The sequence below is a fragment of the Ascaphus truei genome, chromosome 1 (assembly GCF_040206685.1).
Source record: "Ascaphus truei isolate aAscTru1 chromosome 1, aAscTru1.hap1, whole genome shotgun sequence".
Taxonomy (NCBI): Eukaryota; Metazoa; Chordata; class Amphibia; order Anura; family Ascaphidae; genus Ascaphus; species Ascaphus truei.
In genome coordinates, this window is record NC_134483.1 from 19,226,066 (window position 1) to 19,241,228 (window position 15,163).

The 15,163-nt window shown below is 43.5% G+C and overlaps 2 protein-coding genes across 7 annotated transcripts in view; one reads left to right on the forward strand and one right to left on the reverse strand.

The window, feature by feature from the left end:
- The window catches only part of LOC142485160 (tubulin polyglutamylase complex subunit 2-like), a 31,843-nt gene extending 20,687 nt beyond the window's left edge, over positions 1-11,156 (reverse strand). For 2 of the 5 annotated variants that reach the window (XR_012798524.1, XM_075584317.1), the window contains exons 1-3: positions 11,067-11,156; positions 10,071-10,199; positions 1,050-1,129 (exon numbers count right to left, since the gene is read on the reverse strand). Coding sequence is in view for 4 of the 5 variants with exons in the window: in XM_075584317.1 (XP_075440432.1) it covers positions 1,050-1,129; positions 10,071-10,143 (153 nt within the window). In the remaining variant the exon portion in view is untranslated. Of the gene's footprint in view, positions 1-1,049; positions 1,130-10,070; positions 10,200-11,056 lie in introns of all 5 variants that reach the window. The other 3 variants (XM_075584329.1, XM_075584384.1, XM_075584421.1) reach the window with 3 other exon arrangements.
- A 259-nt stretch (positions 11,157-11,415) lies between these two features.
- Positions 11,416-15,163, forward strand: part of LOC142485534 (protein hinderin-like) — a 236,923-nt gene continuing 233,175 nt past the window's right edge. The window contains exons 1-2 of one of the 2 annotated variants that reach the window (XM_075584468.1): positions 11,416-11,535; positions 13,023-13,058. In XM_075584468.1, coding sequence (XP_075440583.1) covers positions 11,487-11,535; positions 13,023-13,058 — 85 coding nt within the window. In that variant the 5' untranslated portion in view covers positions 11,416-11,486. Of the gene's footprint in view, positions 11,627-13,022; positions 13,059-15,163 lie in introns of both variants that reach the window. The other variant, XM_075584487.1, reaches the window with a different exon arrangement.

Sequence of the window (15,163 nt, forward strand, 5' to 3'; positions counted from 1 at the left end):
GCTGTGAGCGACCGGCTTGGTAGGATTCAGGGAGGGATTCATCACTAACCCATCCCGAATAGGGTTAATTCGGTGGGATACCTGCGCATAGTTTTGCTGATATTATTGGATCTTCCCTGGTGTCTTTTCTGTCATCTTTTCAAAGCCCATCATTCATTTTGGTTGTCAGCTCATGCAGGGAAAAGCGCAGAAGGAAGGTGCCGAAAATGATTTTGACATAATCCAACATATGAGGGTTATCTAGTGAAAGCACCAAAACCCATTAAAAACAGCCACAAGTTTACCAAGGCAAACAAATCCTACAGAAAGCAACACACACACACACACACACACACACACACACACACACACACCAGACTGAGCAGTAGCGGCACGAAAACATACTTTTCACAGTCTTTCCCCCGATCGGCCGGCTCCACGTTCACTGCCATGCGCGCGCGCGGCCCTAGCATAGAATGGCTGGCTAACCACTGCCAATTATAAGTGCTGCGCGCATGCACTGTGCAGCAAGCACGCCCACTATATTAAGGGCCTAATGCTGAACCATACGGAAAGCCCACCGCAATGTCTCCAGCCGGGCAGCTCCTTGCTTTCGAGTCAGTGGAAATGTGACCTCAAATGCCTCCATAAGTGAATTATTTTACCTTCTCAGGTACTTTCTGTCGGCAGCCGCTTCAAGTTCCCAAAGAATGTCGGTTATGTAGCAGGTGTATATCTTCCCCCATTCAAACAAGGTCTAAAATAATGCGGAACATGTATTCTTCTTCTACGTGTATTCTCTCTCCACGTGAGCCTTTTTAGAACAGTGTTAACGTGTGTTACTATTCCAGAAGTGGCCAACTCCAGTCCTCAAAAGCCACCAACAGGACAGGTTTTCAGGATATCCCTGCTTCGCCACAGGTGGTGCAGTCCTTGACTGAGCCACCTATGCTGATGCAGGGATATCCCGAAAACCTGACTTGCCGGTGGCTCTTTATGACTGGAGTTGGCCCCTCCTGTACTATCCCCATGTTACCCCCCTAAATAATAATAAGAGTGACGATACACACCTGCTCCCATGAAACAATCATGTGACGTTCAGCGGGCGGCTTTGACTCAAACTTAACTTCAGCGATTCCAGGAGAGGACTCTGTAAGGACATGAAGCATGAATATCAGACCGGTCTGTGAGCGTCACATATACCAGGAGTCACTTTCCATGAACCCCTCCATAAATCCAGGTACATGAGACCAAGCAGTCGCCCCTTCTGCGCTGGATGGATAGGAGTGTATAACAGGACAGGTCCGGGTTGTTCCAAGAAAAGAAGAAGTCTATATAAAGTTAGTGGAGAGTAGAAATGTGTGAATAATATTTTTAATGTTTTAAGAAATGCACATGAAACGAACAAAGTAATTGTAAATGCGGTTTCATCATTTGCACAGCAAACATGTACCCCGCTTTTTTTTTTCTGCGAAGAGTTCAAAACTTGCTATTTTTTTTCCTCAAATGCCCCAATGTTTCACCCAAAAATGGGCTACATTTTCAATAATGCTACAATTACGTTTGCTCGCTAGGTAAGACAGGCGAAGAACGCTTCCGCGAACATTTTCACAATCTTTTCACCAACTTCAGCGTCCAATATTAGGATTATGTACATACCCATGAGAAAGGCGTCTTTTTTTTGTTTCTTTGGTGCATTTCATAGTTTGGATCATGGACAGAACACAGCGTTACCGGTCCGTTCTTCCCTATAACGTTATTAATGCTGGTACAAACAGCACTCCCAATTCTGTTGAGCTCTTGGGAGCAGACGGCCTTTTCCATGTACAATAATGAACAAGACCGCAGCCATAGAAAAGGTCTCCTCCCGACAGGAGGCCAACAGAAGTGCACAAAGAGCCGCCTACGGTACAATTTGCTCTTCACTGACAGTGTCTGGATTTCTTTTATAATTAATATATTAAAAAAAAATTAAAACTGCACCTTTTTATACCAACTTTTGCTTCACAACGGACATGAAAACCGTGAGTCCATTCTGCACAGTGTGATCCTCCATGAATTCCCTCTCACATGGCACGCAAGATAAATATGTGATGGTAATCTAATGCAGGGGCGCTTTTCCCCAAGGCATTGAAATTAAATGCCGGGGAATCGTGTGAGGCCTCTGTAACTTCCCTGGCGACACGTTGCCATGGCTACGTGACCCAGTGGCTTCATTTGATGCCAAAGACATGGTAACGAGGGGGGCACCAGCAGTGGGGCGGGAACAGGGGGGAATGTTTGCGCACCCCTGATCTAATGCAATCAGATTCCTGGATTAGATTATGAATTGTAAGCAGCATGTGGTAGGAAGGATAGAGATGATAGCCTACAGGTCCTCTCTATTTACAGTATATAGATTGTATACTATACCATATAGATAGATATACTTGTGAGGTCAGATCTGACCCATCAAGGAAACCTCCCACGCATGTAAATGCTGCTTAGGTCTTCAGTGGCTCAAAGTCCTGTTCATGTAAAACTCTAATGAGAAGGTTCTTCCCCTGCCATCCCCGAGAACTGTAGTGGAGATCCATGAAACCCTGTAATTTTCATCCCCAACCAGCTCTCTCCTGATGCTCATGGTTCTTCTATCACTGCCAGCATATTAGTGTAGGTGGGTCTTTTGTAACTCCAGGCAAAGTACTTGGAATTTTTTAAGGTTATACAAATATACATTGATACCAAGTAATTATAGATTTCTTCCATTCCATTATAAACACTGAAGTGATCTATGGTTATAAGTGGCATGGAGTTAATCTGGAGTTGAACAAGAGGACATCTACCAAAGACTCAAATACACAACCTCCAGCATGTGAGCCAAGAACAACTCTTCTACCAACATTTAGAGCTCCACCATTTGTATATTACAGTACAGTATATACTACTATAAACAGTACTACTGTTTCAGCCCTCACTTCCTGCACTTTACCTTAACTTTATTTTCACCGCCCAGCCCTCACCCACCTCAACACTAACCTAGCACAACCAGTACTATGCCTCCTTTGCTATTCTTTCTGTTTGCTCTTACCTCATTTAAAAAAAAAAAAAAAAACTGCACTTTTCTTTCTACCATCCTCACTATTGCTCCAACTCCATTCATATATCTCCATCTCTGCTTCCTATTACACTTCTCAGTTCACATGAACTCCGTTCCTATCTGCGCCCTCTTACACCACTTCGCATTAAAACACATCCCTACCAATCCTACATAGTTACATAGTAGATGAGGTTGAAAAAAGACATAGGTCCATCAAGTTCAACCTATGCTAAATTTAGACAACAGCTACTTTATCCTATATCTATACTTACTTATTGATCCAGAGGAAGGCAAACAAAAAACCCCATTAAAGGGGAAAAATTAATTCCTTCCTGACTCCAAGAATTGGCAATCGGATTAATCCCTGGATCAACATCCTTCCCATGTATACTTATTTGGTATATCCCTGTATACCTTTCCCATCTAAAAAGATGTCCAACCTTTTTTTGAACAAATCTATTGTATCTGCCATCACAGTCTCCATGGGTAATGAATTCCACATTTTAACTGCCCTTACTGTAAAGAACCCTTTCCTTTGTTGCTGGTGAAATTTCCTTTCTTCCAACCTTAAGGGATGGCCCAGAGTCCTTTGTACTGCCCGTGGGATGAATAGTTCTTTTGAAAGCTCCTTGTATTGTCCCCAAATATATTTGTATATAGTTATCATATCCCCTCTTAGACGCCTCTTTTCTAATGTAAATAAATCTAATTTAGCTAGCCTCTCCTCATAAGTTAGATTGTCCACCCCCTTTATTAATTTGGTGGCTCTTCTCTGCACTCTCTCTAGTTCCATAATGTCTTTTCTTAGGATTGGCGCCCAAAATTGTACTCCATATTCAAGGTGTGGTCTTACTAATGCTTTGTAAAGGGGCATAATTATGTTTACTTCCCTTCCATCCATTGCCCGTTTGATGCAAGATAAGATTTTGTTTGCCTTTGCAGCTACTGCATGACATTGGGCACTATTGCTAAGCCTGCGGTCTACAAGCACTCCTAAATCCTTCTCCATCAAGGATTCCTCCAATATATCTCCATTTAATTTGTAAGTCGCCTTTTTATTCTTGCATCCCAAATGCATAACCTTACATTTATCTGTATTAAACCTAATTTGCCATTTACCTGCCCACGTTTCCAGTCTCTCCAAGTCCTTCTGAAGAGAAATTACATCCTGCTCTGATTCTATTACCTTACACAATTTAGTATCATCAGCAAAGATGGAGACTTTGCTCTCGATCCTAAGCTCAAGGTCATTAATAAACAAATTAAAAAGCAGGGGTCCCAGTACCGATCCCTGAGGTACTCCACTCACGACTTTAGCCCAACCTGAAAAAGTTCCATTTATGACAACCCTCTGTTGTCTGTCCTTTAACCAGTTTTCAATCCAGGTGCACATATTATTACTGAGTCCAATTTTCTTTATTTTGTACACCAATCTCCTGTGAAACCGTATCAAAAGCCTTTGCAAAATCTAAGTAGACCACATCAACTGCATTACCCTGGTCTAAATTCCTACTTACCTCCTCAAAGAAACAAATAAGGTTAGTTTGGCAAGATCTATCCTTCATAAATCCATGCTGACTATTACTAATAATTTTGTTTTCCATTAGGTATTCCTGAATATTATCCCGTATTAAACCTTCAAGTAGTTTCCCTACTATTGAAGTTAGGCTTACAGGTCTGTAATTTCCCGGTTGTGTTCTAGCTCCCATTTTAAATATAGGCCCCATATCTGCTTTATGCCAATCTTGTGGTATAGAGCCTGTGGAAATGGAGTCCTTGAATATTAAATATAATGGTTTGGCTATTACTGAGCTTAACTCCTTGAGAACTCTTGGATGTATGCCATCGGGGCCAGGTGCCTTATTTACTTTCATTTTTTCAAGTCGCTTATGAACTTCTTCCTCAGTTAACCAATTGTACATTAATATGGAGGTTGTTTCTTCCTCCTGCGGCACTACTATTGAACTTGATTCTTCCCTGGTAAACACAGAGGCAAAGAATTTGTTTAATACCTCAGCTTTTTCTTTATCTCCAATAATCTGCCTACCCTCCACTCTCTTTCCATGCTTCTCCTCAAGATAATCCAAGGATGGGAAGGGGGAAAAAAAGGGAGGGGTAGGGGATGCTCCCGCATCAGCAGGTAAGTGAGTGATAAGTAGTATGTCAGGCAAAATGCCGGTGCAAGAGAGGAAAAATATATATAACTGAAAAAAAGAGAAAAAGATCCTCCTTGAATGCACTCGGATTGGCCAGTGATTGATGATAATGAGTGTATTTAAAAACCTTTTAATCACAAGAGAAGGTTTAAAATAGGATTGTATAGAGGGGCATGGTATATATAATCCAGGGCCAGCCCCTAGTAGGCAAACCAAACAAAATCGTCCTCACTTGAGCGGAGATATAAGTATGACAACACCTTAATGTGGAACTGTGTCGCTCAGACAATCCCCATTACTATAATACCAGAATCGACGGCCCATAAGCCGTATGGAAATCCTTTTATCAATAATTCAATGAACCTAAAATGGTATAGGTCATTGAAGCTAAGTCTGGAAGGGTGATTATCTTACACCGAATGGACAGATGGTATATATCTGGATGATGTCCCTAGTCCACTTAAGCGGTGTGTACAACAAATAAACAAAACATGGTGAAAACAATAACAACGCAACAAAGATGATCATCATAAAAATGGAAACTCAACCACCATATGCATGTAGTAGTGGGATGCGTAGCTGAATAGTGTGTAGGCTCTGTAAAGGGCAAGCACAAAGTGTGCTATCGGAAACGCCCTGAGGCACGGTTCGAAGACCGTATCCAGTTATAGCCTCATGTATGTAATGGTGGGATGCGTAGCTGAATAGTGTGTGAGCTCTGCAGAGGGCAAGCACAAAGTGTGCTAACGGAGAACGCCCTGAGGCACGGTTCAAAAGACCGTATCCAGTTATAGCCTCCATGCTTCTCCTCCTCGATTCTGGGGATATCTCTCCCAATTCTGGTCCCCATCTAATTTATCATCGCCTCCCACATCCAACTTGTCCTCATCATGGTGTAAAACCCTCTAACCTCATACACATCCCGTGTCTACTTCCCGCCTCTCCTTTTCTCCTGTGCACTTTGAAATGCTCGCTCCCTCTCTAACAAGCTCCTCTCTGTACCTCTTTTTCTGACTCTGCACTGGAATCTGCCCTTTCTTTCTCCCAATTCCTCATCCTGATGGCAGGGGTGGAGACGTGGCACGCCTCCTCTTCTACATCTGCCAATACTGTACCCAACCTATACATCCCTCTCTTTCTTTTCCGTCATTTGAGGCTCACACTGTCAAGCTTTTCACTCCTGGCTCTCTTTTTCTTTCTTTCCTCGGTCTTTCTGCTTTCCTTCTCCAACCTCTTCTTCACCAATACACTGCAGCCAGCACCCACAAGGTTGGCCACTACCTGGACCTGGTCCCACCCCCCTACCCCTACAAAAAAATATTCTCTCTCTAATTTCTCTATTTCCCCCTTTACTCTCTCTGACCATCATCTCATCTCATTTACTTTCTCTCAATTCTCCTTTACTTCACCTTGATCAACCCCTCATTTTTGCAGAGACCTGCATTCCATTAATCAACCAGCTCGACTCCACGTTGAGCTCCTCCCTCTCTCTTCTACAGACTCTGAAAACCTGGTCATGAACTACAACTCTGCCCTATCCTCCTCTCTTTATCTACATTCCTCACTTCTTTTCCGCTACTCACGCCCTTATAACCCCAGACCTGGCATAACCTGCCATACATGCATGCTCCGTTTCTCCTGAACGCCTCAGGAGGCAATCTCATTCTCTCACTGACTTCCTTCACTACAAATGTATCCTGTCCTGTTTCAAGTCTGCCCTCTCAAAGGCCAAACAAAGCTACTTTTCTTCACTAATCAACACTTCGAAGTCTAACCCACAGCACCTCTTCTCTGTCTTTGACTCTCTACTCAGACCATCATCTGTTAGCCGTTTGTCTTCCTCCATTTCACTTGAGGACTTTGCGGACTACTTCAAGGCCTGAGGCGGTTTCCATTTTCTCAAGGGATCCCTTCTGTATCCTCCTCCTATTCTACACCTCCTTTTCCTAACTCTCCTCTTGCTTTCCCTGACTCTTTCATCTATCAGAAAGGAAGTAGGCGGATGTGTTACTGTTGCTTTCCTCTCCCTCCCATCTCCTAAAACCTCTTGCTTTCACTCTAATCCCTACACTCTTGCATTTTTACTGATCCCTCAGCTCTCCCACCTCCAAGCATGCAACAGTTATACCTATTCTAGCTATCACCTTGTCTCCCTCCTGCCTTTTGTCGCTAAACTCCTTGAACACCTCCAATTATCTCACTTGCTCCATTGTCTTAACTCCTATTCTCTTCTAGACCCTTTGCAATTTGGCTTTTGCATTGCTCACTCAACTGAAACAGCCCTAACCAAAATAACGAATGCTTCCAAAGACCAAGGTCATTACACCCCGATTATAATACTCAACCTCTCTGGAGCTTCTTCACATTGTCTATACTACCAGTATCCATAACAGAGCTATATCCTGGATTTCATCTTACCTTTCCCATCGTACTTTCAGTGTCTTGTTCCTAACCACCACCACCTCCTCCTCTGTCGATCTCTCGGTGGGCTTACCCAATGGGTCTGTCCACGAACCTCTTCTCTTGTCTCTACACACAATCTCTAGGTGACCTTATCACATCTTTTGGGTTCAAATACCACCTCTATGCTAACGACACACACATTTACTTTTCAGACAGAAATCTCTGAATGTCTCTCCACTATATTGTCCTGACTGGCCCTCTCCGCAGACTCAAAGTTAACATGTCAAAGTCCCATTTAATTCTTCCTCCCATGCCTGGCCCTACTGCCCCCGTCTCCATTACTGTTGGCAGTACTATCATACACCCAGTATCACAAGCATGCTGCCTAGGTGTCACCTTTGGCTCCTCCCTCAGTCTCCGTTACTATTCACTGTGTAGCTAAAACCTGCAGTTTTAACCTCTGTGACATTGCAAAGATACGCCTTTTCCTCTGTCGCTCAACTGCTAAAACACTAACACATTGCCCTAATTCTCTCCCGTCTTGACTATTGTAACCTACTGTCCAGCTTTCCTGCTTCTCGCCTGTCTCCCCTGCAATCTATCTTTAACGCTGCTGCTAGAATCACCTTACTGTCTCCTAAATCTGTCTCAGCATCTCTCTTGCTGAAATCCCTCTCCTGGCTTCCAATTAAATCCTGTAGTATTTACAAAATTCTCCTCTCTTAAGGCTATAGACTCCTCTGCCCCTCCTAATGTCTCACTATACACCTGCCAGCCTCTTGTGTTCTGTTCAAGGATGTCTTCTGTCCACCCCTTTTGTATCTACCACCTAAAACCTCTCTCCCTCACTGCCCGACACCTCTGGGATGTCCTCCCCCTCAATATCCGACTAGCACCCTCTTTCTCCACCTTTCAGCCCATCTTTACTGACGCATTTGGGTAGCTTCCCTTGACTGATACATATACATTTACCATGGTCCCTTGCAGATGCAGTTACCCAAACACCCTCCTAATGTCTCTGCAAGTTCTCCTAACTTACCACAAATTGTAAGCTCTTCGGGGCAGGGACTCCTTTTCCTAATGTTACTTTAATGTCTGAAGAGCTATTTCCTAATTTGCCACATGTATTACTGCTGTAAAGTTCTATGTACATGGATGGCGTAATACAAATAAAGATATGCATATATATGTGATGAAAAAGCTCAGCTCTTTGGGTCCAGTATAACAGTGAGGGAATGATACGGCTAGTACTCTAATGACCTTATGACAGTCTCTGGACGTCAGGTCTTTTTTGCGTATGTATCAGGGTGATCAAGACATTGGCTGTCAGCAGGGTTGCCACCTCTCCGGGTTTGACCCGGAGACTCCATGTTTCAAGCTCTTACCTCCAGGCTATGGGTTGCCGCTGTCAATTTCCGGGTGGCGGCGGGGTGCGGTTTGGTGGTTCGGCGACTCCGGCATTCTCCTGCAATTCCCCCTCCAACTGCGCAACTGAACGCTACATAAAGTCATGCCGCTACGAGGCGTCACGTTACCATGGCAACACAGCGCTGCGTAGTGTCATGACGTCCCGTAGCCATGGCAACAAGTCAGCCATGTTCACTCAGTTGGGAGAGTTGCAGCAGGATGCCAGGAGACACCGCCACGCCATCATGTAAGGGATTGTACTTTTTTTTACATTTTCTCCAGGTTGGCCTTCAATAGAAGGTGGCAACTCTGGTTGTCAGAGACGCAGCTATGTCTGGAAAGGAATAACAGGACATTCTGTTTCTCTTTATGATGCCTGCAGATTGAGGTTATGTTATCACTACACGAGTGAACACACGGCCGTGGAGTCACAATGTCTGTGATACTCATGCCAGCACGCAGAGAATAAGGACAACCTGGTCACAATGACATCAGCTTGTGATCTGTGGTAATAAGAGGTTAGGTTCTATTGAGAATGTACACTCACCTCTGAAGCTTCACTCAAACCAATTTCATATATTTTACTCTCCTATATTATACTTATTCCAATCTTACATGGTCAACCCAACCATCCCTTTTCTCATGGCCTCCACTCATCCCCACCAGCCAACTTTGTCATCCATATCCCGGTCATTTATGCATACAACCTGCACTGACCCCCTTTCTTTAATCAACTCCCACCTAAAAAAAAAAAACTATTCTAGGTCAATTAAATGGTAGAGCAGCCTGCATTTATTCTACACAGCCCGCGATAAGTCGACTTGCCACTCCCTCCTACTCATCTCCTTTTACCCCCTTCTCATGTACTCCACTGTGTCTGTAAAAATTCCTGTGCGCTGTGTATTGCGCACTATACTGTAATTGTGACGCCCTTTGAGTTCCATTGGGAGAAAACCTCTATATGAAATAAAGTTATTATTATTCTTCATCCTGATCCTTCTCATCCCCAGCAAATTTCTCCCTCAGTGTCTTCCCCCATACGTCACCTAGGATTTTGATGATGCCAAGAGTGATTTTCTCTGTATATGATGGCATGCTGCAGGTTGTCTTCTCATCCATTCTGCTGCTTAAAATTTCATAAGTTCCCTCAGCAAGACGACATATCACTTCAATATCTGTCAAAATAAGGGAGAAGCTCATCAGTATCAGCCTCTGGCAATAACAAACAGGACCCCCAACACCCCAGCATCAGACTCTGCCAATAACAAACAGGAGCCCTGTAAGAGACGTGTGCAGAGGTACATATAATAGAGACCGATTTGTGAAGTGGTGGACACTTCTCTCTAAGAAAATTATTTCGGCGGCAGAAGAGGACCGGTATTGTTTCAAGCAACAGCTGAGGGGATCACTACCTTCCCAACCAATAGTCCTTGTGATGCGGGCTGCTTCAGCCACCACAGTACCTCCCACCTACATGGACTTAATGCGGCATGTCAGGATGCACGAATTTCAGCTGCACTTCCATGCCCCTAAGAAGACCAAAGAGTCCCTCAAAGGTGAGCATCCGCTCCGAAGGTTAAGGAACCCTATAGTACGGAGGAGGACTCTCAATCCAAGACACCTGCCGTCAAGTCCAAACCGCCTGGGGGAGTATCTCCTACCTATAAGGGCCGCACCGCCCCCGGTGACCTCACCTGCTACCGCTGTGGTCGGAAGGGCCACTTCTCCAACGAATGCCCCAAGAAAGAAAAAAAAACTCCAGCTAAGAATTTCCACCCTAACGTAATGATCTGCGGGGTTCATACCGCCGAAACCCCTGCCCCATCGGACTAAATCACTTCCCCGCCCTCCGACGACCCTCCTGAGCATAGCCCCAATGATGGAACCCCACCATTGGACGCTTACAGTTAACACCGCAACACACACACACTGTAGCCACACATCTCCCAGCGGGTGGGGGGAAGTGCGCTACAGAAACATTACAGGGTAATATCAACCCCATTAATATAAACATTACATTATATAACTTTACATTACATTACATTACAGGGTCTCTCTCCTCTGTCCTCACACGCAGCTCATTCATCCCCCTCTGTCACTAGGATACACAATGAGCGCGCTCTGCATCACGGGAAATGTAGTTTCTCTCCTGCTTCGGCAGCCACCAATCACAGCCACGCCACCTCTTCCTGGGTCACGGTGGGATCCCGGGAGTTGTAGTCCTTTTTTTACCTGGTCCGGCTGGAACCTCAGGGAATGCGAACTACGATATCCAGCATGCTGCGCGCACTGTCAGACACGTCACCAACGGCACCGCCACGCCCCCACCTAGTGACCAGTGGTCATTGATCAAGAAGGAATGTGGGCGGTGACACGCGGAGCCAATGAGCGCTGCCGCCCGCGGCTGGGGGCGGGTCCCTGCAGGAAGTGCGGTGGCTGCTGGGAGTGGCGGTTGTTTGAAGATGGCGGATGTTGCTGACCGCGGAGCTGCCGGTTACTGGAGTCTGGACGGTATCCTTGTCCTGGGGGCGGGGAGATGCGAGCCCCGGCTCTGTGTGTGTGGGAGGGGCTGAGAGCATTACGCAGCACGTACACGTTATCGGTACCGAGCTGGGAAGCGTCACTTATTAGGACGAATAATGTTGTGTTGTGTGTCTGTGGTTTCTATTGTCTGTGTACCTGTCTGTTTGTATCTCTGTGTTGTGTATCTGTGTGTGTATAACTTCCCTCTCCACTACTTTATATGTCGGACGTGCAGTTGTGCAGTTGTGCACAGTTTTGTGTCCCACTGTGAGAGACGTGCTATATACAATGGTTATTCCTAATGCTATATATTTTTGTATGGGGCTGAATGTCAGCTCCTTACCTAGTAAACTGAAACACTGTAGTGCTGAGAATTAATAGGGCTGGGATATATGCTTCCTTGCCATATTTCATTACTTAGGATCGTTATTTGTAGTTAGAGACCTTTCTGCATCTTGTTCCTTAGAATAACACCCTTGTATCGATGATGTATTTCATGTAAGCGATGATGTATTTCATGTAAGCGTCCTATGTATGTGAATGTAGAGTTGCACCAGAATAAAGGTTTTGAACTCTTGTATTGGATGTACAGACTTCCCTTTTTCTTTGGAGGCAGCAGATTAATTTGACTATTTGGTATAGTACAGAGGCTGCAGAGAAACCCTGAGCAGCCACAGGAGACATCCTAAAGGAATATGTGCTTTTGAGATGCGCCCGGTCATTATCTGGTGGCTTCACTCTGTTGAGCCATATCTGGGATTATAAAGTAACTGTTGGGTCATATTTTATCACCCAACCCAGTTGTAGTGGCTTCTTTTGTAGATACACTTGCTGAAAGTATTAATTACTCCGTACCTTTAGAATACAGCTTTGAGCTAAGTTTACACTGGCTGAATGGTATAGTTTTTAAAATTGATCCCTACTAGTATGTATATTGCACTATGAGCCTAATTATTTGTTTTTAATATCTATAACGATACTGAGTATTTCTATACAACTGCATCCTAAACCTACACTGGCCCCTACAGTTCCTTTTTTTATTTATTTTTAGAATGTTTGTAATAAAGCTTTAGTGTGCTGGAGACTATTATAATCCATTATTTGTGACGAGACAACATATTCTGCATCGGCGTACTATAATATTCTTTCATGTTAATTTTCGGGTAGGTTTCTGACCACTCCCAGGGGTAGAGTCATAAAAGTGCAAATCAATGTACCCATTAGTATCTTGGATAAGAACTAGCAGCTCAGCTCTCTGAAACCAGGCACACGAAACCTCTCACATATAATACTTTTTTGGGTATTTTTGCAGTTTGAATTATTATGTTTTAAATGGAAGTCGGTCCTAATAATGCTTGATACTTTCTGAAACCCCTTGAGTTTAAAGATCTAGAACAAAGATTCCCTAGGCCAGGGCACCCCAAGAATGGAATCCGATGGCGATCTTTCCTTTATGTCCTTAATATCTGACACAGCTTCCGATGAAGAGCAGCACATGGTGTTCATCCCAGGTATGTGTTATGACAGCTGTAATCCCTGCCACGCTATTCACAAACTAGAATACACTATACTGCAGCAAATGTAAATATATTAGTTGGTATAGCTACAATTGCAACATTGTTCCTGTCCTAAACCTTTTATTAAATGTGACTATATGTTAATACAGTAATGTTATGTTTGTTACAGGAAGTTGGGATATAGATGATCAATGCAGTGATGTGTTTAAGTTGTTTAACGTTACTGTCGTTTTGTAAACCCGATGCGCTGAGACATGGGGACTTCATGTGCTCCAGATACACCCTTTTATTTGTTACACACAGGGTGGGTTAGAGCAGTGGTGCTCAACTCCAGTCCTCAAGAACCACTCACTGATTGATCCACCGGTGCTGAAGCAGGGATGTCCTTTAAAACCTGACTTGTTGGGGGCTCTTAAACTGGAGTTGAGCAACCCAGGGCTAGAGGTTGGCTAACCCACTTGGTTATGGAAAGCTTAAAATCATCCTGGGATAGGCTGGTTGCTCCTTTTTAGTATCATTACATTTGTTTCGGGACAGTAGCAGTGGTATTAAAGCAGGGGAGGCGTAACTAGGAAATCCCTACTGAAACTTTTTTTCTTAAGCCTTTCTCTGCTTGAGGACCTTGCAATTCACTGCCCACTGGCAGTAACGGTTCAGGGGAATAGAGCAGTGGAAAGCACAAGGAGACAGGGTAAATTACAAGTGCAATAGTTTAGAAGTTCACTGTAGTTGAGAGAATACATTTTTGGCATTCTAAAATGAGTCATTCTGTACAAAGTTTCCTTATTAAATGTTTTCATAGGAAATGATACATTGGGTTCTCTCGTTATCAAGTATGTCCTGTCTAATTATAATAGAGCTCTCCCTGTTGGCCCCGGACTGATGTAAAATCCTTGAAAGCAGCACTGCATGTTTACTGAGGCAAAAAACAACATCCAACACTGGATAAAACGTCTAAATAAAACACTGCACACCAGCAATAAGGCAGAAGTAGGGAGTTCCACTTAATAAAGGGTTTATCCCGAAACGTTGGGCATATGACAAGGTGTCTCAATCTGTCTACTTTATTCCGCTTTTCTGTATGTTGTGACTTTGTATTTTAATGTAATATATTATTACTTTAGACCTCTATTGGAAACAGTCATCAGGGTATACTTGCACCCTATTAAACTTGTTTAATTTTAACTTGATACGAGTGCCGCCATCATTATATTATTTTCTCTGCAAACAAACATCCCGTCATATAAACACATTACTGATTATAATGTAACACTCCTAACATCTTTTAAAGACTCAAACCGATGAGTACAGTCTGTAGTAATTATACCCGCCTGCCTCTAACCTTTGCAAACATCACTGCAGGATCACCTGCCTATAGGGGAAACACTCATTACTTTGGATTTGTGTGGGAATAATTAGCAAAATAAATATTTCACTTAATGAGATGCTCAGCAGGCTTTATCTAAATAAAAATGTGAGTTACTGTAATATGTCTATATTACGCAGATTCAACGCACTATATTGAGTTTTGATGGGAAAATGCATAAATTAACTGGGACAAGGAATACACCAAAGTTGGTGACTGATGCCATTAAAGAATAAGACAAGTAAAAAAAAATTGGACATCACTTTTTCTTTTAAACTTGTAATGTCAACGTACTAAGTAAATGCTTTGGTATGTTTTTACCTAACCTTTGGGTAAGACTGTTTGCATGCAGTTTTAACTGGAAGTAAATTGTTACTCCAGATTCCCCCACTTCTCTCCCCCGCCCCCTTTATTTTGTGTAAAGGAATCATTTTGCCGTCAATGTTCAGCAACGTAAGGGGGAAGAGCAGCAAGTGCTAGATAAGATTACATGGAGACGGAGCCGGAAACGTTACTTTTGTAGAGGGAGTAAAAAGGGAGACGTACCTAAGTGTGATCGCTGAAGCCAACATCATTGATAAGTTATTTAGACCTATGCCTATGTGGGACTGTCTGTTTTAAACCCCTCCGACTAACAAACGATGCTTCCAATAATATTCGGTGTACAATACAACATAATTCCTGAAATTGGTTGATGTTTTTTGTTTCATACAGTGTTTTTATGGTAATATGT